The sequence below is a fragment of the Anolis carolinensis genome, chromosome 3 (genome assembly GCF_035594765.1).
Source record: "Anolis carolinensis isolate JA03-04 chromosome 3, rAnoCar3.1.pri, whole genome shotgun sequence".
NCBI classification, from domain to species: domain Eukaryota; kingdom Metazoa; phylum Chordata; class Lepidosauria; order Squamata; family Dactyloidae; genus Anolis; species Anolis carolinensis.
Window position 1 is genome coordinate 209,229,496 of NC_085843.1, and position 24,081 is coordinate 209,253,576.

The 24,081-nt window shown below is 38.1% G+C and overlaps 1 protein-coding gene across 3 annotated transcripts in view; it reads left to right on the forward strand.

The window, feature by feature from the left end:
- htr7 (5-hydroxytryptamine receptor 7) overlaps positions 1–24,081 on the forward strand; it is a 58,737-nt gene that overhangs the window by 26,437 nt on the left and 8,219 nt on the right. For 2 of the 3 annotated variants that reach the window (XM_062976183.1, XM_062976182.1), the window contains exon 2: positions 17,472–18,221. In XM_062976183.1, coding sequence (XP_062832253.1) covers positions 17,472–18,221 — 750 coding nt within the window. Of the gene's footprint in view, positions 1–17,471; positions 18,227–24,081 lie in introns of all 3 variants that reach the window. The other variant, XM_062976184.1, reaches the window with a different exon arrangement.

Sequence of the window (24,081 nt, forward strand, 5' to 3'; positions counted from 1 at the left end):
TTGATTTTTTTTAAAAAACCTGTCTTTCTTTATTAGGGGAATCCCAAATGAAAGCAGAAGCCAAATGTTGCAGTGTTAACTCCTTTTGTTCAAGATTACATTTCATTTATTCCTGAATTTCTGTTTCCTTCTCCGTACTCTGTCGGCATTCTTTGCCTGCTGAGTGTGCTGCACAGGGTCATTTTTTGCAATTCTGGCTTTCCCTCAAAAGTTATTTTCTTACAAACAGTTGATCTTTCCCCATTAAAGTTCTCTGATACTTCCTTTTTCTGCATAGTTGATGCCATTTTTACTGCATAAGGACTAAGATTCAGAATGCTTGGATTTCTGTTTAGAGACACATGTATCTCATCTCTCTCTCTCTCTCTCTCTCTCTCTCTCTCTCTCTCTAAATCCACTGTTGGTTAAAGAACTTGAAATGAAAAAATAAAGGCCAGCAACATACACATCCATTTATAAAAATATTTACATAAAATATAGAAGTCATATAAAATATAAAAACATGTAACCAATGTATTCTGTGTGCGTGCATATGCAAAATTTTTAAAGCCATTATAGAAATATTTCCTATAAAAATACAAAAAATATTAGATGTTTAGGCAGCTTTTGTTGCAAATATCATACAGATACGTGTATTGAAATTCTAGATTTATACATCACAGGGAAACAAGTAATATGTAATTACCACCAATATAATGACCAGTTAAGCCAGTGGTTCTCAACCTGTGGGTTCCCAGATGTTTTGGCCCACAACTCCCAGAAATCCCAGCCAGTTTATCAGCTGTTAGGATTTCTGGGAGTTGAAGTCCAAAACATCTGGGGACCCACTGATAAATCCTTCTGATAAACAGCACAACTCCTTTTAATTTTTTCTTAATATTAGTGTTGGATTTTGATTGATCAACAGACATACATTAGAGTCTCACTTATCCAACATTCGTTTATCCAACGTTCTGGATTATCCAACACATTTTTGTAGTCAATGTCTTCAATACATCGTGACATTTTGGTGCTAAATTCGTAAATACAGTAATTACTACATAGCATTACTGTGTATTGAACTACCTTTTCTGTCAAATTTGTTGTTAAATATGATGTTTTGGTGCTTAATTTGTAAAATCATAACCTAATTTGATGTTTAATAGGCTTCTTCTTAATCTCTCCTTATTATCCAACATATTCGCTTATCCAACATTCTGCCAGCCCATTTATGTTGGATAAGTGAAACTCTACTGTAGTTTCTTTTATTTTTCTTCTTTAATAGTTATGATTGATTTTTAAGCTAAAGGTGAAACTGTTTCCAAAGACGCTTATCAATAACAATAGAGGGAAATAGAAACTGTAATATTCCAGTCTTGGTTGTTTGCGTATGAGGTTGGGGTGATATTTGAGGGACAGTGTTTGTTGACTGGAATAAATAAAGACCCATGTAGATCCATGTGAGAGCCAGTGTGGTGCAGCAGTTTGAGCATTGGACTGTGATTATGTAGTCCAGGGTTCAAATCCCCTTTAAGTTATGGAAACCACTGGATGGCCTTGGGCAAGTCTCAATGTCAGCCTCAAAGAGGAGAGCAAAAGTAAACCCCCTTTGAAGAAATGTTGCCAAGAAAACCCCATTATAGGTTTATCTTTGGGTTGCCATACGTCTCAAACAACTTGAAGCTACATAGCAACAACAGTATAGGAGGAAGAAGTAGAGAGGTGATGGGAAGAGAGAAGGAGAATATGGCTATCTTTGTTTCCAGATTGTTCTAACCAGAAGATATTATACAACTGTTTTGTAGAACTTTATCCCAAGTCTTTTCTGTCTTCAGGGCAGGTTATGCCATAGCTGATTTTTCTCTCCCTCTCAGCAAATACAAGCTGCAGCTTCTAGGTTAAGGTAACTTTGAGAATAGCTTAAGTTTTATTTTTTGTTGTGGAAGACTGTTTTAAAAGGAGAGTTGGTGTTATACTAGAAATCCCTTAGGAACAATGACATCTAGTATCATTTGTCATTGTCCAACTTTAAATCATTTTAGAAGTGGTTCTTTTTCCCGGGTGGATGGATGGTTGAGTTTCTTCTATACACCCATTCACACACATGACAAAATTTGCACACACACACACACACTGAGAAATGTATAAATTAAATCAAGGATTAAATAAAAAATTCACCTTATTTAGAAGTAGGAATCCAAGATATTTTGTGAATGTGTCTTACAAATGTGAGTTCCAAAACAAATTCCATTGGGGTGGAACATGAAGGAAGCACGAGAAATGCAATTAACTTCGCTAAATATTGCATGCCCTGCAATGATCTCTTTCCATAATGTCAGGTGCTTCTTTATTAAGGTATTGTGGGACCTGAAATCTTGCAGCTTTGTATCCAGTGATTAGCCCATAGGACTTTCACTGTATGCCTACATTTCACCTAATCACCCACACAGAAAGAAAATGAGCTATAGCAAACTGCTGAGCTTTTTCAGTACTTAAAAATAGTCACACGCACAAACTTCATAAACTGAAGACAAAGCATTTCACTCAGCAAGAAGAACCGCCACTGTAACATGTAGTTGCCCTTATCTCTCCAAAAGGTTGTGATATTTTTCAGCAATTATTTCTTTGTAACAAGTCCCTGCCCTTTGTTGATACAAAGATGCTCCAACTTGTTCAGAAGCTGTGTGACTGATGGGAAGGAGCTACAGAATTGACCTCACTGAGAAAAACTTTTTCCCCAGCTAAGACTATATTTTCCTCATATACCCAAGAAGAGAATAGGTTAAACACATCTAACCATTTATGGTGCTTGAAGAATTGTCAGTACAGAAAATCCAACATCTCAGTGTCAACTATCTGTACTACTGAGCTGAACATTTCACTGAATGTTCTAAAATTGAAAAGGATATTGTTTGACTTTACGATTGTGATGCTATGACTCACAATCCAGTAGAGGGTTAAGAGTGCTTCAGCCCACTGAAGACATTTCTCAAATGCAAGTAATTCTGGATTGGATGGTGCTTTTGAGAATCAAATGAAATTTCAACTGTGAAGATCAGTGGTGATGAACCAGGAATTATGGCCAAGGATGATAGGATGCTTCTCTACCTATGTCTGAAGAGTTTAGCCATAGCAATTTATGTTCCCAAACCAGCCCTGTAGTAAGTAAGCCATCTAGAAAATCCATTTTCTTTGAGTATTATTACAGTTGACGAGGAGCTATGTATTTTAACTTCTTTTCCAAGGAGGGGGTGTTGGTAGCACTCCTGTAGATTTCATCTTTTGGGTTGAGATCAGCTTTCTTTGGGATTTCCCTGGTGACCACTTCTTTCAAAGGGGCTGGTGCTGACCCCTCCCTCAAAGGAAGACTTTTCATAGAGCTCTGAAATGTCTGTAGATATTTCAGCAAATAATTCATTTTCTGTTTTTCTTATGGTTCACTGTAATACTGCGTGTGCGCAGAGTAATTAATTGTGTTGCACTCAAAATGGTTTTTTTTCTTTGACATTTCTGGGTAGGTGGCAGAAAAATTAGAAAACTGTAGGTTTTCTAATGGAGCAACGTGTCATTTCAGTAGATATGCTTAAGCCAGAATTAAAGGAAGTAATGCCTTTCTTGACATTTTTGAAACCTTTGTAAGAAAAGGGCAATGACTGGGTATAAATAGAGAGTTACTATGAAGAAGATGAAGATTTTAAATACTCTGCACAGAATATGATATCTGAAACAGGTATGGCAAACCTAATCCCCTACTGGGTCAGATGTTTTGTCCTATATCTATCATCAGTTTTCTCAACATGATTTATTTATTGGTTTACTTACTTTATTTTTATCCTGCCTTTGTCCTGATATCAGGATTCGAGGGAGCTAATAGAAAATATTACATATTACAATAAAATAATGCAAATGCATTAAACTGTGAATATAAAAAATTTAAAACAGTTAAATCCTTTGTGTCATGAAACATAAAATATTACATGGAAAGAAGTAGTAGAGCTGAGTGTCATCAGCATACTGGTGGCACTTGACCCTGAATCTCTGGAAGACCTCGCCCAGCATTTTTGTTGAGATATTAAATAGCATGGGGCCAAGGGCTTGAACAGGAATTCCCCAGCACGATCCTCTGAGAAAGCCCCTCCAGGAAAAAGAACGGAGCCACTGAAGAACAGTACCTCCAAGCCTCATCCTAGAGTGGTAACTCAGGATGCCACGGTCTATAGTTTTGAATACCATCAAAAGTCCAGCAGAATCAGCAGGAACACACTCCACCTATCCAGCTCCCTATGTAGATTATCTACAAAGCAACCTCTGTCCCATAACCAGGCCCGAAACCAAACTGAAATTTATCTAGTTTAAAACTTTCCAAACTGTGTGTAGGGATAGGATTGTGTGTCAACTGCAGTCTGTAGGTGTGTCACTCGAATAAAACAAGAAACTCTGAGTCTATGTGAAATAAGCAATAAAGCATATATTTTAACAAAATCAATGAAAGGTTTTCATGAGATAAGTTGTGTACCCATACATTTCGTTATTACAATGTATGAATTGGTCTGCATGTCTGATAAGGGGTCATTGGTTTAACCTCTGGTTTGCTAGTAAAACTGAATTACTGTCTCACGAAAAGATGAGTGTCCAAAGCGTGTCACCAACATAAAATGTTTAGAAACCTTTGGTCTAGATGGTAAGATATTATCATTGTTTCCTACTCTTCTTGTAAATTTTACTAATAGATGTGCAATATGCAATTTTTATGACTATGGTGGTGGGGAGTTGCAAAGCAAGTGTTGTCTCTTCCACCAGATTACTGTATATACTCATGTATAATTTAGCAAAGTGGTTTGAACATTTGACTATGACGCCAGAGAACAGACTTTGAATCCCCGCTTGGCCATGAAAATCCACTGGACACACCTTGAATCTCAGAACACCTTAGGGTTACCATAAGTTGGAAACAACTTGAAGATAAGACAACAGCAAGTTGAATAATAGTGAAAGGCAAGTTTGGAGGCAGAAATTATGGATTTTGATAAGAAAAATCTAGGATCATTTTGCAGAGAAGGGATAGTATCAGCACCACCTTGGGGGGGGGGGGGGGCAACACCCCAACTGCTTCCAAGAATCCTGCTCAGGTATTCTTGGTTCCATTACCTGGAACAATGTTAGATACTTATTATTTCTTTATTGCATCTTTAATGCTGTCACAGAAGGTGTGTGTGCAAAAGGGTGTGTGGGACAGAGATATCTTCTACTTGCTTACTTGTGGATAAACTGTTCCCTCCCTGAACTGAGATGCTCAGAATGGAAGGAAGGAGCTTGTTTCATCCCAGGGCTCTTCCAGACAGTGCCAAAATCAGGCACTGTCTGGACAGACAGGCAGGAAGAAGCCAGGAGATAAAGCTGTTCAATGCTAATTAAGGTTATTAATTATAACATTCACACTGGCCTCCAACTGACAAGAGTTCTTCTCCCACCCTGTATCTTCCATAGATATATAAACCTTCCTTTCTTAGTTTTCCTATATACCTCACAACCTCTGAGGATGCCTGCCATAGATGTGGGTGAAACATCAGGAGAGAATACTTCTGGAACATGGCCATACAGCCTGGAAAACACACAACACCCCTGTGATTCCGGCCATGAAAGCCTTCGACGACACAGTGCCAAAATTCACGCTAAAGCGGGTTAAAAACCCACTTTGGTGTGGAGTCCCATCCCCACTCCCCCCGAAAAACCCAGGCTTTCCCAGGGAGGGTGGTTACATGCCATCTTGATAACTATCAGGATGGCATACAGCCACCCAGAAGCCCCTCAAAACAACCCTTATTATCATTTAAAAAAAACATTAAAAATATCCAGGATGTGCCCAACCCCCTCCCCCTGAGCCCCCAAACAACCCTTATAATATTTTTAAAAACAGTAAAAACTCAGACAAGTCCAGAGATATGGGCCTGTCTGGATGGACCCCCCAGTGACCTAAAAGAAACACACACACCCTCTCTCCACCATGGTTCTGCTCTTTCCAAAAAAAAAAAAAAAAAAAAAAAAGCTACCACCACCCTTTTTCATGCAAGTACTGCAAAAGGCTGGAAGCAGCATTTTTTTATGCTTGGGTTTTTTTAAACCACAAAACAAGGTTCATTGTCATTTATGTACAGGGGGAGAAGAGAATACAGATTACACAATTATGGGAGGAAATCCACAAACAAGAAAAGAAGCTGCAACAACAAAAAGCAGAATCACATGGACCAGATGAATTCTTTTCAAAGCCAACCTACAATAAATCAACCAAGGTTGTAGCACTCACTTCTCCTGCCCTGAGATGGAAGCAGCATTGTGGCGAACAGAGTTGCCACAGTTACCCATGAATAAATCGACTCAAGTTTTGGTGGTATTTTTTTCCCCAAAATTCTTTGATTGTATACATAGACATATATGGCATTCCAGTTAGTTTAGTGTTGCCCACTGAGTACTATTTGGCATGCCTTGGTTCTTTTATAAAGACAAAAGTCCTTCCCAGCATTATCTCAGAATTTCAAGGCTTTGTTTGTAGACTTTAGTTGATAAAATATGAGCTCTTTCACCATGGTGTGGCCCTTTTCCATTTCATAGTAGAAATACACAAAATTCTAATGGTGCACACATTGAAATTTATATATTCGAAACATATTTGGGTGGATGAAATAAATATATGCGAAACATATTTGGGTGGATTAGTATTTGGATTTGAAAATGGCTACCATCTGCTTTAAACACCTGCCACAATTAGTGTAGTTTCATTTTGTAATTCCTTGTTAGCACTGCCTGCCTATATGAAGTCTGTGATACAAATTCTGTTTAGGATTTTATTTGAGCTTGTGTTCTAGGCTTTCACTGAATATTTGACTAGTGGAGAAAAACATGTACTTAGCTGTTGTGGTTGGCTATCTGTAGGTACTGTTGATCTCATTGAGCAAGTAGTTCATTTAAACATCTGGCTATTTATTTCCATGAGAGATTTAACTGGAAAAGACAGCTTGATGCAGTTAAATTGGTGGTATCACCTCATGCAACAATACTAAGGTTCTTTTCTTCTGAAGATGGCCAATTGGTTGTGCCCACCTTAAAATATTTGTGACAAAGGTTGTTGCTCAAATGTGTTATGGAACTCAGAACTGGGGTGATGGTAATATTGCTGCTTTTCAAGCACTCCAGTGTGGATTCTTAAGGGGGAAGATACTTGATCTCTCCCCAGGTACATCAGCAGCCTTGGTGAGAGCAGAGTCTGGTCTGAACCCTTCTGAATTTCTAATCAACCAAATAATGCTTCATTACTGGAACTGGCTGAATAAAATAGTAGATTTAAGACTCTACCCAAAGTATTGGTATGAACAATGGAGACATGGAAGGGAGAATAGGCAAAGACTTGGCAGCACATAATAAAAATCTCGATAGACCAGGAAAATACATTTGGTTTTCAACTCAGCTTTAATAAACATGTTGAGAAATTCATTCATCTCTGGACATGGAGATTATAAATAATAACCTCACTTCATATTGATTTGCTACTATTAAAGACTTGCACACTCAAAGGATGCAAGCCCATTTTCTGCTGCTCCAGAGGTTAGGAGAAGGGCTAATGCTTTGAAGTTACAGGAAGAAAGGGTTTGTTTGTTTTTTAACAACAAAAAGAACTGTTTAACTGTAAGAGTATATTAATAATGGAACCAACTGCCTAGAAAGGTGATGGCAGCTCCTTCTCTGGACATCTTCAGAAAGAGTCTGGACAGCTACTCACTTGGGCATGCTTTAGCAGAGATTCAGCACTGACCAGGAATTGGACTCGTCGGCCCAAGAGGCCTCTTCCAATTCTGTAAGTCTATGACTCTATTGGCGATCGCATTTCCACTATTGAGGAAGACATTTACAGAATTAAGATTTGAACATATACACTTGTTTTTGTGGATGGTAGATACTGCTGCATTCCTATTATAAGCAATACACTTTTTTGTGGCAATGGATGAGTGGAAGATCTTGAGCATTATTAACTTTGCCATCCACTTTATGCTTGACTCAGAAAGTGTTTCCTGTCTCATTTTGTGTCTGTGTATAGTGGGTGGACAGTACAGGATACAGTAATCCATTTACTTTCAGACAAGCAAAACACATAGTAGCTGCCTGAACCTTGGATGATAGGGTTTTTCAGGTAGTCTAAAACAGACTTCTACATCCTTCCAAAATAACGTCAGAAGATTGTGAACTATTTAGCTTGGTCAGTAAAAAAATGTTTAGGCTCTCATGATCAGCCTAGTAGCTGGACTACCTACTAAGCACAACCCAAACTTGCAAGTAGCTTGTTTCCTATTTAAAAACGAGTTCTAACAGCAGTCATCTGCATCTTTTATAAAGCTGTTTCAGGACCAAGCTACTCAAATAGTTTGCATTACAGCAGGGATTGTTAACAATGATATATTGTCATTAAAAAAGGAATCTTTTCCTCATTCCTTCAGTATCACTGTTAATTACAAAGTTATGAAACTTTGATTCTCTGCGTGCAGGGTTCATGTTGCCACTGAGTTTAGCCCCAGAAGGTTGGTCACAAAGGATTTTGCAAGAAGAAAAATATTTCAGATTCCCTTGCTGTGCATGGGAATTTGTATCAAATAAGAATACCCTGTAGTCATAGCTCTTATGTTTTGATGCTTCAGCATAAGTTAACCTCTCTATGGAACAAAATATATGTAATTTTATCTTTATTTCACTCAATTATTTTAAACTGTTCCAGAACCACATAGCAAGTTGCCTTCCCACCCACCACCCACTCCCATAGTGAATCCATCCTCCAAAGAAGAAACAATTCATCTCCTGTATCACTTATTTATAGTGTTTCTGGTGTTTTTATTGTGCTTTAAAATGAGTACATACAGCAATAATTGGCAGTTAGAAAAAATATGCTTTCAAGCTACATGTACAACAATGGGAAAACATCCGATTCAGAATATAATCTCCTTCGATTTTTTCTCTTACTAATGAATTTAAAAGCTCTCTCTTCGTCATCTATTTTCATGTTTCAGATAATACCTCCATGACTGCATTTCTCATTAGTTAATTTCATTCCTGGCTTTTTTTTTTTCAGGAGCACAGTTTTGTATTTCAAAACAGCATTTTCACTTAAAATTACATGAAAATCTATGTAAAAAATGGAAACCCAGGAGTACATTTACAAGCTAGTGGATCATAAATCGTACTCAAGTCTGATTGTGTAGTGGTTGGGGATCAGGACTATGACTAATAAGGGGACCGAACTGTGCACTACTTCAGCCTTTGATATGATCTAGGGTGGCTCTTTTTACACTTTTATGTTTCACCAATTGAAGGCTTTGTAATGCTTTATAGCCACACTTTCCCATTAAACAAGTATTGTATTGTATTATTTCTCAAATTAACAGAGGTTTAACAAATGTAACGTGACAACTACCATCTTGATGGAATTAGAATGGCAGGATGGAATTGTTACAGGTAACAACTCCACCAGATAGCTCAAATTGTCTAATAGACTAAATAAACACATGAAACACAAAAGTAGTTACCCGAAACCAGGATTCTTTGACTGAAATTCAACTTCCACTACTAAGAGTATATATTTACTGAAGAATGGTTCAAAATGATGGAATCCTGGGATTTGTAGTTTGATGGAGCATCAGCACTCTTTGGCAGAGAAGGTTAAACAGCTGTAAAACTAAAACTACCATGATTTCATAAGCATTGCGCCATAGCAGTTGAAATGGTGTCAAACTGCATTAATTCTACAGTATAGGTGCATCCTAATTGATTGTGCAAAGTCTTGTAGCATTTTTATTTAGACAAGAAAACATCATTGGAAAAGACAATGGGATTGTTGTGTAAAAATCTGTTGCAGGATTAGGCTGTTTTAAAACCATGACTTTTGAAGTGAATGAAAGTAATAGTAATGTGGCTTTTTAAATGAACAGTATTACGACCTGCCACTATGGTGTGATTGCGGTTTTTGCTATTTTATTAATGACTGTAGACATAGCTTGGTACATATGGGCTATGGCTACTTTCAGTGTACCTTTGCTGAATGACACATGAATTAGGCTTAATATTTAATATTAATAGTTCTTAATATTCTACAAAGGAAGTGTATATTTCTTGCAAAGATGACAAGCATAGTCTCTCATGGCCTTCCAGGACTTTATCGCACAAACATTGCTATCATGTTATTACTCTTAGCAGATACATTGCACCTGTCTTCATTAGCACAATTGCACAAATTTGTGGTCCTGCAATGGTACTTCAACACACCCTCGTAATCCCATTTTTCTGCACTACTGTGGTTTCTTTTCTCTTCCCCACCCTCATGTAATTGCAGCAGTTCCAGCATTTAAAAACAAAAACCAAAAGAGGGAAAATAGAAAATAAAAGGAAAATATAACACACCTCATTAAAAGCTCTTTCTATAAAAGTAAGTTAGGAACCAAAGCTGTGCCTATATTAAAAAAAAAACCCTTTGCCTGCTAGCAGAAAGAGAGTCTTCTGTGGGAAGGTATTCTGCAATTTGGGAGCAGCCACCAAGAAGGCTCTCTTTTGCCCTTATGCACCTGTCATGGTGATAGTATGAGGAAAAAGCCATCTCCTAAAGATCCCCCAAAGTTGTCAGGAACATATGTTCCTATCTAGTTCTAACCTTTCTCTCCAAATACTTCATGAAACTTTATTTTTACTATGACTTAAAATGGCTCTCAAAGCAAAAAAAAAAATGCTTTGTTTGCTCATATTTATGGGGAGGAACAAAGGCAAGTAGTAAATAAAGCAACACATTTAAAATGAGCATACTGTACTTTCCAGAGACAGACATTGTTCTAGCTGTAAGCAGTGGGGTAGGCTGAGAAGACTTCACTCATTCTTATTTTAAAGAATGTTCTTTGGGGGAAAATCAGTTAGTGGTGATAGTAGACATACTGCTCTCCAGTGCAAACTTTAAATACAGGACAGACAGTCCCACATTACAAATGAGAATTTTTTAAATTGTGTCAGAAGTGACTTGAGAACATACTGCAAGTCACTTCTGGTGTGGGAGAATTAGCCGTCTAGAGAGACGTTGCCCAGAAGATGCCCAGATGTGTTACTGGGAGGTTTCTCATGTCCTCGCAAGCTCGAGCTGACAGATGGAAGCTCACCCCATCTCAAACCAGATAGTTTGTAGATTTGTTCTTACATCACCCCTGTTCTTAACTATGAGTTGTTTGTAAATGGGTGTTTGTAACTCAGGAACTGCATGTAGATGAAGGAAGGAAGGAAGGAAGGAAGGAAGGAAGGAAGGAAGGAAGGAAGGAAGGAAGGAAGGAAGGAAGGAAGGAAGGAAGGAAGAGTATAAAACTGGCAAATGCTCTCATGACTAAATAGAAGCTGGCAGATAAAGGGATAAGAATCAGTTTGAAATCCAGCTTTTCACATCACTGCAAGATTGTCCTTTTTTGGTTGTAGTTTAATTCAGTTGTTGTTTGACTTCAAATCATTTTCATCTGGTTTAATTAGCAAAACAACTTTGTATTTGCCTTCCATTGAAGTTGAAAGATTGCCATATGCCTAAGAATTTTCATGACTGAGTGCTGATTTCAACCCTAGACTCCTGGTCCAACACTCAACGAGATACAGCAAAATGACTCTCTGAGCCAAATTCTAAATGCTCCTACTCCAAAGACAACATGGACCGAGCCTTGTGGTTGCTTGCATTCGGGGGAAATGGGGAAAAGAAGTTGTGTCTGTTTGCTATGGAAACCATTTCAGAACAGAGAGCTCTGTATGGATTATTGAATTTCTTTATGCATGATCTACTCCACTTGTGCAAAAATGAATGACCACTGTGAGATAAATTGATTGCTTCACTCTTGTTGTGTGCCTTCAGTTCAGATAATTTCAAACATATAGTGACACTAAGGTGACCCCCCTCATAGAATTACCTTGGCAAGATTTGTTCATCTGAGGCTGATGATGTAACTTGTCCAAGTGGGTTTCATGGCCAAGCAGAGATTCAATGCTCAAACAACTGCAATATGTTGGTTCTCTGGCCCTCAAAATATTGGAGATACACATGTAGGTTTTCTTCATGTTTACATGGATACTAGGCATGTCAGCAAGTCCCTGTTTGGTCCTAACTAGCCCTTCCAGTGACCATATCACATGTATAGAAGTTACTTGAAATTAAAAAAAGAAGGTAGGAGTTACCATAAGTTTATAATTTTCAAAGAGGTCAAATCAGCAGTTCCCATTCTATACTTATGTTTACTTTACTTTTACTTTACTTATTTACTTGTCAAGACCAGAAACAATAATTCAATTCGAGGTGCTTGTGGAATGTGGTCCAGTCTGGCCACAATCTAATTTGTTTCTGGTGAAATTCATGTCTCCCTTGTGATTCGCACTGTTATAATCCAGTTAGGGAGGAAGTGAGAAGAAGGAATACATAGATTGCACAATAAACCATATTCAATTGAAACAACCCAGAGCACATAAAGACAGCTGTTCAAATAGTGCCAGTACTCTAGGGGTGCGTGTTTTGTAATGTGGGATGTCTCTCTTGGCAACAGTATCTCATGCGACTTGGGCGACAAGCCATCCCGGTTCTCCTGCCGAATGTCACAAGGCAAAATCAGCAATGTGTTGTCCTCTCTCGTTACCTAAGGGAAACTATTCAATGCATTTTGTAATGAAAGGTAATAGAAAGATGACTGAAACATGCACGATAGATAGCTGAGCATTTGTGTTGTTAGGAGTTACAGAGGAATACGCAGGCCAGGGAGTGGGAACTTGTGGGCAGATATGAAAATGTGTGAAGACAGGAAACACCTGCCTTGGGACTAAAACTATATGTGATATCAAAAATCCATATGTGAGGAAATAAAGGGCAAAGAGAACCTTACTGTGAAAGCACCTTCATTGCCAAGTGGAGATTATAAATGGTGTCGGAATGAGGACAGAATGAAGGTCTCTCTGAAGGGATGACACAGTTTTGAAGACGAAGATGAAGAAAATGTATAGTGAGATAACAGAGAGTTAATAAAATCCTGTGAACATCAGAGGAACAGAATGAGGAGAGTGCAAATGAGCGATAAAGAAAATTTAAAAAAACATTAATGAAGCAATTAGCTACAACTGAATAGAGAGATTTATATTTATTCCTACAATATTTATTTTCAGAAGCCATTAATGAGATTGCAGATACATTAAAGAGAATTCTAGACTTTTATACAAAAAAACGGAGAAGATTGCAGAAAGTAAGGAAAGGCGTAAAGCATGGGTCATGTTAAAATAAGGGATGGAAAAAATTGTAATTATTTGGGTATTAAATAAGCAACTTATAAAAGAGTCAATTTTCTGCTATAAAAGGCACACTAGACAAATGTATATATTTCTCTTCAGCCATTTGGTTCACCTCCTCCAGGGGCATAATTTACATTATGTTAATAGAATCTTTAATTTTCAAGGTTAACAGGATGCACAATACGAGACTATCTGGTTGATTCTCTTTCCTTTTTAGGGACCATAATCTGCAGCTGAAATAGAAAGATCGGAGAGGACAACCCAGTGCAGTTTTATGTAGATAATTTTAATTTCAAATGCCCATAAATTGTAGAACAGAAGCGGTGCCCTGACATGACTTTCACAATCTGATGAATTTTAATAATGCCAGAATATATTGCTCATAAGGTTTTTTTTTTCCAAAGTATAGAAATGCATTAGTGTGTACTGAAGGGCACTTCAGATATATATAATATGACCTTAACTGGGGCTATATTATACCTTTGGGCATCAGAGCTTAAAAAACAACAACCAGTAAGACATACTATTTGTTAAAATACAGTAATATTTCCCTACATAGGGACCACCAAACGCAGCATTGCCCAAACACGAATCAAAGCACATGAAAGGCATTGCAGACTAATCCAACCAGAGAAGTCAGGCATAGCAGAGCACTTGATGAACCAACTTGGACACAGCATGTTATTTGAGAACACAGAAATGCTGGACCATTCTAACAATTATCATGTCACACTACAGAGAAGTCATTAAAATCTACAAGCATGTGAACAATTTCAACAGAAAGGAGAAAACCATGAAAATGAACAAAATTTGGCTACCAGTATTTAAAAACTCTTAAAATCAGCACTGCTAAATAAAGAACAGCACTCTGAAAATGGGAATTCCAGACAAGAAACAATCAGGACCAGTTCTAACACCTTCCAACAAAGAATTCTCTCAGGCAGGAATCAGCCAGGCTTTGAAGCTGCAAGGCCATTAGATGCTAATCAAGCTGGCCAATTGCAACATTCACACTTGCTTCCAACAGACAAGAGTTCTTTCTCCCATTCTGGACATTCCACAGATATATAAATCCCACTTGCCTAATTTCCAACAGACCTCACAACCTCTGAGGTGAAACGTCAGGAGAGAATGCTTCTGGAACATGGCCATACAGCCCGGAAAACTCTCAGCAACCCATTTCCCTTTCTGTTTTGTATGGAAGAATGTGATCTTTCAGACACAACTATACATGATTCTAATACAGGACTTCTCAACCAGGGAGTTTGCAAGAGTTTGCAAGAAATTCCACAAAAGATTATGATTTTTTTTAAAAAAAAATTAACATTTTCTTTGAGCTGTAGATACTGTAATTTTTAAGTAGGGGTTCAATGAGACCTGGAAATGATTTCAGGTATTCCTTCAAAGTAAAATAAAATTGAAAAAGGTTACAGTAGTCTCTTATATTCATGGATACATAAGTGTCAAACACACACCTGTAAAGCAAGGTTACTTTTGCTGAATTTTTTCCTGCTGCTTTTCTGCATCAGCCTATACCATTCCCAATACTTGGAAAGTCAGATTTTAAAAATATTTTGTTCTAACAGCAATTTCAATTTGAAAATCCCATTTCAAAAGAGTATGGCTATAGTTACAGGGTTGTTGTTTTTTAAAGAGTACTTTTGCATTATTTACCAATTAACAACTTCAGTATGTTACAAGCCACTGCTGTATGGTATAAGATGTACCAGTTTAATGCGTTAACTCCTGTATCTATAAAAAGTTACTAAGAACTAGAATTACATCACAAAATTAATGACGTTCCTCCTTACATGGCACTCATAATGCTGTCTTTGCCTTAGTTGATGCAAAAATGATTTAATTATTAGACATGTGTTGCTTTCTCATTTTTCACAGCCTAGCTATCAAGAAAAAAGGGGGAGAAGAGAAAGAAGAAAAAGGCTGAGAAAGAGAGTTGTAAGAATTGTTCCAAGAGCATAGCTGTTTCTCTTCACATTTCTGTTTTATTCTCACTTGAAAAGTGTCTGTTTTTCACCTCTGTTTGAAAATAATTGTACCACTAACACATGTAATCTGTCCCTTCCGTGGGTTCCTGGAACACTTGATTTGAAGAGATGTCTGCACTTTAAATTCAAACCACCTTCACACCCATAACAACTTTTTCCAACCTGTTGGCCTGCTGATGTTTTCTACTGCCCATAAGTCAGGCTGAAGGAGTTGATAATAGCTATACTCTCAACATCATTTGAATGTCCACATGTGTGCCCCATTCCTGACCTTAAAAATATTCTGGCACTTTTAGTATGTCAGTGTTGGAGGTGCCACCAGACTCTTCATTGCTTCTGTAGCAACAGTTAGTACACCTACCCTTCTGGAAACACTTTCTTAGTTAACTGTCAGACTAGCATGAGGTTTATTCTTACAGCTACAAAAGGTGACCTATTCCTTACAGGCATGGTAAATAGTGTTCAACGCCACAGATCTTTGAATCATGTAAGGGTCATTTTTAGACCTGGGGTGTGGGGTATTTAGAAAAGATTTCAACACATGTTGTTTCATTCATAAAAACATTATGAAGTGAACACTTTTTCTACTAATAAAATGATCACAAAGCATTTTGAAGCTGAGTTACATGTTCCATCATCCCTGGTTACTCATAGTGATTGGTATGGTATTTGTAGTTCACCAAAATCCAGAGAATGGTTTCACACTCTGTTTTGAAAAGATAGTTTTGAAATATTTTCAAGAAAAATTCAGAGCTATTAATGAAAATGAAATCAAAAGTGTTTTTGGAGTTTGTCAACTTTTTTGTACTTTGTTTTTTCTCAAAAGCTACTAGAACTGAACTGGACGTAACATTGCAGGCATTGTTACATTTTACATTGAAGTGTGGCTTTTTTAGTGTAAAGAACAGTTAGTTGTAGATTAATATTAGAATTATAGCAGTACTTCATGGCAAAAATGACCCTTTCCTCCTCTGCTTTGTTCCTGGTGGGGGATGGAATCTTTTTTCTGATGTTGGTGAAAAAGTAGAATAATATATATTTATACAGTTGGAAGGAGCCTTGTGGGCCATCAAGTCTAATCCTTTGCTCAGTACAGGATCTCAATAAGTAATTGTCCAGCTCTCATTTGAAGTAGTCCAGATAAGAAGACCCCACACTACCTCTCTAGGCAATTGGTTCCCTTGCTGAGAAGCCTTTACTGTGAAGAAGTTCCTTCTAATGTTCAATCAAAACCTACCATTACCTAAATGGACTATTAGTCTGTCCTACTCCTGTCCGCTGGGGCAGCAGAGAACAAGCCTATCCCCTTTTGTCTGTGACAGCCTTTGAGGTATTTAAAGAGTATGATATTTGCTTGGAGGGGAAGTTTCAAAGAGACACTGTTTGTGTTTTTTAGGTCTCATGCTAATCTGATGCTGGAGAAAGTACTCAAATTTCTCAGTTCAGAATGTTGTTTTTAACCTTTAAAATCTTCAGTGTCTTAGGGCAGGCATCCTCAAACTACAGCCCTCCAGCTGTTTGGGCCTTCAACTCCCAAAATTCCTGTTCATTGAACAAGCTGGCCAGGGCTTCTGGGAGTTGGCAACCCAAACAGCTCAACAGCCGCAGTTTGAGGATACCTGTCTTAGGACAAAGGGGGTCTTCTGCAGCCACTGGGTCACATAAGGTTATCAGGACTATTTTTGGGGCCCCCCAGAAATTAAAACTGTCCCCAAATAATCTCTGGAGTGTTATGGCATCCTGCCCACACAAAAAGCCCCACCATTTTAGCTTCATGAAAAGTTATTATTCATCATTCACTGTCCATGACATGCGAATGTGTAAAAGAGCAAACCACAGACCATTTACTACAATGCAGTAGGAGCCCTGTAACATGCACAATAGAGGACCTCCTTATAGCAACACCAGAGGCACTCCAAGTGGTCAACTACTGGTCAACGGACATTTAGTATAATGGCAAGTTATTTTAACTTTGTGTTTTCAAATACATTGCAACTTTATCCTCGGTTCACTTCTGACACAATAAAGAAATAAATATATTCACTCTGATTCTTATAGCATTTCTGGAACAAAAATGGGTTTGGTCCACAAATTGATAACAAATAAACATTAACACAATTATTTTGTCTCTCTCTCTCCCACACCCTTCCCCTTCCTTCCTTTCAGGTATCTTGGCATAACAAGGCCTCTCACCTATCCTGTAAGGCAAAATGGGAAGTGTATGGCCAAAATGATCCTTTGTGTGTGGCTGCTGTCTGCTTCCATTACTCTGCCACCACTCTTTGGCTGGGCTCAAAATATCAATGATGACAAAGTTTGCTTGATCAGCCAAGACTTTGGATACACAATTTATTCCACCGCAGTTGCATTTTACATCCCCATGTCGGTGATGCTTTTCATGTACTATCAGATCTACAAGGCTGCCAAGAAAAGCGCAGCCAAACACAAGTTTAGTGGCTTTCCACGACCTGAAGAAAATGAGGGGATTGCTTCCACCAATGGCATTGTGAAACTACACAAAGAATCAGAAGAGTGCACCAACTTTTCACGGCTGCTTAAGCATGAACGGAAGAACATTTCCATCTTCAAAAGGGAGCAGAAAGCTGCCACCACACTGGGGATTATTGTAGGGGCTTTCACTGTGTGCTGGCTGCCATTTTTCATACTTTCCACCGCTAGACCCTTTATCTGTGGGACGTCTTGTAGCTGTATCCCTTTGTGGGTTGAAAGGACATTTCTATGGTTGGGTTATGCAAACTCTCTTATAAACCCATTTATATATGCCTTCTTCAACCGGGACCTGAGAACCACCTATCGCAATCTGTTGCAGTGCAGATATAGGAATATCAACCGTAAGCTGTCTGCTGCAGGCATGCATGAAGCCCTGAAGCTTGCTGAGAAGCCCGAGTTTGTTCTGTAAGGTCATTTGCCTTTTATTACAGTTTTCTGTTTGTCTATGTGTGCACTTTTTTTCTGAGTAATATCAAACAATAGATTTTGGTTGGAAATCTTTGCTGGCTACTGCCATCACCCAAAGAATACTGGGAAATGTACCCCCAAAAAGTTGTTTTTGTAAAAAGATTTAAATATGATGTGTGAATGCTGAAAGTTCTATATTCAAGATCTCTATGGTACTGTAGGACTAACCCTCAACAATAGTACATGCATTTCCCAGGAAGAGATAATAACCTGCAAGTAAGTAGAAGTGCATAGTGTAATTACATCCTAAATGCTCACGAATTTTGATCAGCTATCAGTAGGATTGCCAGGCTTATGTTGAGCTTATCTTCCATCCCACCACTGTTACTCTGTACTGCTTATCATTGCAGGTATATAGTAATATATAATCCACTGGGTTGTTAGATACTGTGGGTTTTTTCAGTGCAATTTTTTGTGTGACTTGGGTTACAAGCAGTCAAAATACTCAACTGTTTTGGTAGGATAATTTGTTTGAATGATGGAATGCTTTCTTGATTTTTGTTTCCCTAGATTTCTTAAAAATAAGTGGCATGGATTCATAAACCATAGGCATTGCAAGGCTCAAATAAACAATAAAAAAAGTTTTCAGATCACATACTTTGAGTGAAATACCAGCATCATTTCCTCCAGAGCAAATATTTTGGCTAAAGCTTGAGAATTGCAAGGCTGCATATTTGAACTCTCAAACTCCTTCAGACTTTAGCATGAATCATGCATTGCTTGTGCTGTGTTCCATATGGGAATATTTACTACTCGATTCATGGCACAAGGGAGCTGCTGCTGGAAACCGCAGTAGGAAAGTAAACTCCCAATCCCATGGCACATATGGAGTTTGCTGCGTGGCTCTGTTGATGTTGAACAAAATGGGAGTTGCCATTGCCTTCTTCTGAGACGGAGTGTGAATTAATCAAGGGTACCCAGCGCCTTTCCATGTCCGATCAAAGATTTGAGCCCTGGTCTCCCAGAGTCCTAGTTCAGCACTCAATCCATTACCCCGTGTGGTCTTTCAGCAATGACTTAGCAGGCTTGAGTTGGTCTCTGAGATTTTATTCTACAACCAGCTTTCAGGATTAGAATTAAGCTCTGGCTGTTGCATCCTTCCTTGAGCACGAAAGAAATTCAGCACACTGCAAGAGATAAGGTGTAATATTGCAAGTAACTATGAGGCTCCCTCACCACTGCCACATAAAATCCAGATTATCTGCTTTGAACTGGATTATATGGCAGTGTAGACTAATATAATCAAGTAACTATGAAGCTCCCTCACCACTGCCACATAAAATCCAGACTATCTGCTTTGAACTGGATTATATTGTCAGGGAATCGGCGACCCCGACTGATTGATGAGCCAGGTCTCACCTCAGCCCATCCGTCAGACCACTCTGCAAATGGCGAAAGTGGCATGGACAAAGAATGACAACTTTGCTGATTTATCTCTGCTGAATCTCAGTGGCACTGAAGCTTTATTTACAGTGCTAATTAACCAAAGCTATCAGGACACATGTTGCATCCACAAGATCAAACATGGAGCATGTCCGTCTCTCTCAGAATCCGATCTCTCTGTACACAGAAGCACCTCCTCTGCATTCCACAGCCTGTGATGTTTCTTCCTGTCACGTAACACAAACGGAAGTCTCTGTTCATTTGCCCTTCCAGCAATCAGTCAGGGCTTGCTGCAGTTAACCTCTTGACTGCTGGAATGCTTGCTGGAACAAAACACATACAATTTCACAGCAACAATAGATTAAACATTTCACTACATATCACAAAAACACTAATATGGCAGTGTAGACTAATATAATCCCGTTCAAAGCAGATAATCAGGATTTTATACAGCAGTGAAGATGGGGCCTCAGATTGATAGATGCCATTTCATTTCAAAATGACTTTTAAGATTAGAACCTTTTTTTGTTTTGTTTTGTTTTTTACTTGGATGGACACTTCAGGTACAAGTACTTACTGAATAGTTGAACAAAAATAAAATTTAGATAAACCAGTGTGCTCTATTATTTTAATTAGCATTTGCAGTTTCACAAGACATTACAATGTCATCAAATGAGACTGGCAGATGATCAGAGGTGTAGGCTATGAGTGGTGTTTCTTACATTAACCCATACTAAATAATTTAGTACAGCTAGTCCAAAACAGACATTGAGCAAACATTCTGTCCTTTCCTCTTTCCACAAGGCAAGGCCGAAGAGTTCGGACATTTTGCTTCTGTTCTATCAGTGTGGGAAACTGTGGTTGACCTTAACCCTGGTTTGGTTAAACACCATGATTTAAACAAAGTAGTTAATATTAAATGCAGCTCTTTGGTTAAGAATGTCATTAGAGGCAGGATTGTGCATCAGAACCCTACCCTGTATTGGTTGTATGCCTTTATTTCTTTTTCTCCTTCTCTCTTTTCTGTTTCTTTATTTTTGATTACATGTTGCTTTGAGTCTAAATTAGATTGTTCATGCTAAAAATTAAGACTAAAAAGACATATTGGGATAAAGCCAAAGTAGAAGGAAAAGCTTTGAAACCAGTCCTTTCCTTTGAACTTCTCTTAAATAGCAGTAGAATCCTCCTAACCTAACTAGGGTTATTCCAGTTCATTTACATCAGGCTAAAGTATGGTTTAACACAAGGATGGATTTGTGGCCCTGAAGATGTTCTTGGACTGTGACACTCATAGCCCTTCCACACAGCCATATAATCCAGAATATCAAGGCAAAAAATCCCACTGGGTTATCTGAGTTCACACTGCCATATAATCCAGTTCAAAGCAGATATTTTGGGATGTCCTGTCTTGATATTCTGGGTTATGTGACTGTGTGGAAGGGCTCTCAGATCTAGCTAGCATAGCCAATGGTGAGGGATTGTCGAATTGTATTCAAAACCTGAAGGACCAATAGTTGCCCACTCTGGATTAGCCCAATTTGAATTGGCCTTGATTAAGATATTAGATACAATATATCAATGAGAATATTTTTTTTAATTATGCAAAATTTTGGCATAATCATCAAAAAGTATTTTCACATCTCCAGACAAAACCTCAAAAACTCTACAGAAAGGAAAGACGAGCTTCCAGGAGAATCAGCTTTCTTCTAAAGCAAGGTGCTTTCTACAAGTTAGAAATGAAAACATAGGGCCCTTCCACACAGCCATACAACCCAGAATATCAAGGCAAATAATCTAAAATATCTGATTTGAACTGAATGAATTGAGTACACAGTGCCATATAACCCAGTTCAAAGTGGATTTTATACAGCTGTGTGGAAGGGGCCTTAGATTAAGTGTGGACAACTTCTAATGACTTTGGGGATGTTTCTAGTTCTGAAAATTCAAGGACTATACTAAGCTTGAAAATGTGAGATGCTCCCCCCCCCCCCCCGCCCACAAGATTCTGAAAGTTGCCAGAAATCCAGTTCTTTCTCTCCCCCCCCCCCCCCCCCATTCTTCTTTGGGTTAAGGATGTGTTTATAGTCCATGTACTTGGTTTAAAGTCAAATTTCCTACTTCTTGCGACTTTTGAATTTATATAATTTTATGTTTTTAACCAGATTTTGGCTCCCAGTGCACAGGGCTCAGTAGAATCAGAAAAAAATATTCTTGGACACCATCCTTCATGCAGTGCTTAATATTTAATATTTGCTCCCAAACTCTGTTTAAATGTTAGAATTACAGCAGCAGCTTAAGATGGTATCCCCTAAGAGACTTATGGAATTCATAGGATTTCAGAAGATCCTTAAGATAGCCATGAGTGACATGGCTGCTACTTCATCAGTTTTCTAGCAGATTAGTGGAGGATATCAGCTGCAAACATTTCCCTGGCATTCAAGCAATACCTGCTGTTAATGTTTTAACATTATTTATAAGTCGTTGAAAGAATTCAATAGGACTATTTTTATAACAAAAACTTTCTGCCGCCGCTAGAGCTTGGAAAAGTTATCTTTGCATGCTACAACACCCAGAATCCCTCAGCCACTGTGACATTGAGCATGGCCACCGATTCAACAACATAGAAACAGGTTTTTCTCTATTTTTAAAAGAAAATCAGTGTAATGCAAACTATCAGTCCAGTGGTTTGTTAATATTGCTGTTTAGTCCACACTGCATTTGATTGTATTTTTACTGTTTTATATTTTTTAAAAATAATTATAAATAAATAATTTGTGTGTGTGTGTGTGTATGTGTGTGCCTGTGTGCCTCTGTGTGTGTGTGTGTGTGTGTGTGTGTGTATGTATGTATGTGTGTGTATGTATGTATATGTGTGTGTGTGTGTGTGTGTGTGTGTATATATATATATATATATATATATATATATATATATATAACTTTATTATGGTCCATGGACCCACAGCTGTTAAGTGAATAGCATACAAGAGTTTACAGAACACTCAAACTGGGGAAATTGCTAAACAAACACAAACTACACAGTGTCAGGTAATACCATGTTCGGAGACTAGGCTCTTTCTCAGCCTTGCTTCCACTGCAAGGAACTTTGCCACCATGAGGGTCACCTCATGCTGCTTATCCTCCATCAGATATCTGACCTTCCCTTGTGGGGCATGGTCAGACAATCCAGTCAGGATTGGGTGAATGAGTTGATCTCGTTGGGCTGAGTAATAGCAGAACTGCAACAAGATGTGTTCTAATGATTATAAATAAATGTGCTGCAGGCAGTAATTGAACAGAGAATTTTCTTATTAAATGCAAATTGTTGTTTATTTGGACTCCTTTTAGCAGGAAAAGAGGAAGGCATTTCATGAAAATTATGTGAGCCAAGTTATACTTGGAATTCTTAGTGCCATATGGGTCAGCTAAGGCATGTCAGGGAATGATTAATTGTAAGGTTTACACATGGCTCTTTTAGGTCTCAGTGGAATAGAATAGTTTAATTCAAAGGCGGTTGAGAAAATGATGAAAACCAAATAACCTCTTAGTCCTGCAATTTATTTCGCCTACCTGGCATCTTCTATTCCAGCCTTAAATGTGTATAACACAAAGTTTAGGGAGGAACTTGGGCTTCTTAGCAGCAATCTAGGTTAGATAATGCCTTCAGTGGGGCTGCTAAAACAATGCAAGATGGGCATGTGAGCAATGCAGGTTTTTGAATTTTTCCGCAGGCATAATAATACAAAACTAAGGAATTGAGAAGAGAAAAAGTACCAAAATCTAGGGATTGGCCAATTTGTATGTAGAGCTGTAGAGCAGACATTGCAAGATCAGGAGAGAGATGAGATGTAAAGTAACAGCATTTGCCATTTTGTAATGCACAGTTAATAGTTCCTTCCACTGACTAGGAGATTGGCTGTGATCCAGAGAAATGCTCCTCTTTTTTCCAAGATCACAGCCTCCTGAGTTGGCTTAAAAGTCATGGCACAAAGCTACGTGGCAGCCTGTTAGCAAAACTGGAGATTAAGTTACTCTGGTGATTATTGTAGAACTGTCAGGATAATTTTGAGAAAATGATTTTTTCCATTATCACTGCTCTCCTTTTAAATTATTACATGTCAGACTGGAGAATCCTGTTTCTGTTCTTTATACATTTACATTTTTGTTAATCTTAAGTTTGTTCTTCCAAAGTTATAAAAACATTTTGTAAATATTCAATATAGCTATTCTGAAAATGGAGAGGATCAAGTTGTACTTACAGTATATGCTATGAGGCTGTTAAAGAAGAGAACCTACTCAGAAAAATGAGGCAACAGTCTCGTAAAGATGAATTGTACACCAGCACAATAAAGATTATCAAAGACATAAGGATACAAAATCATAGGAATTCACCCAGGTTTCGGCATATCTGTTTATA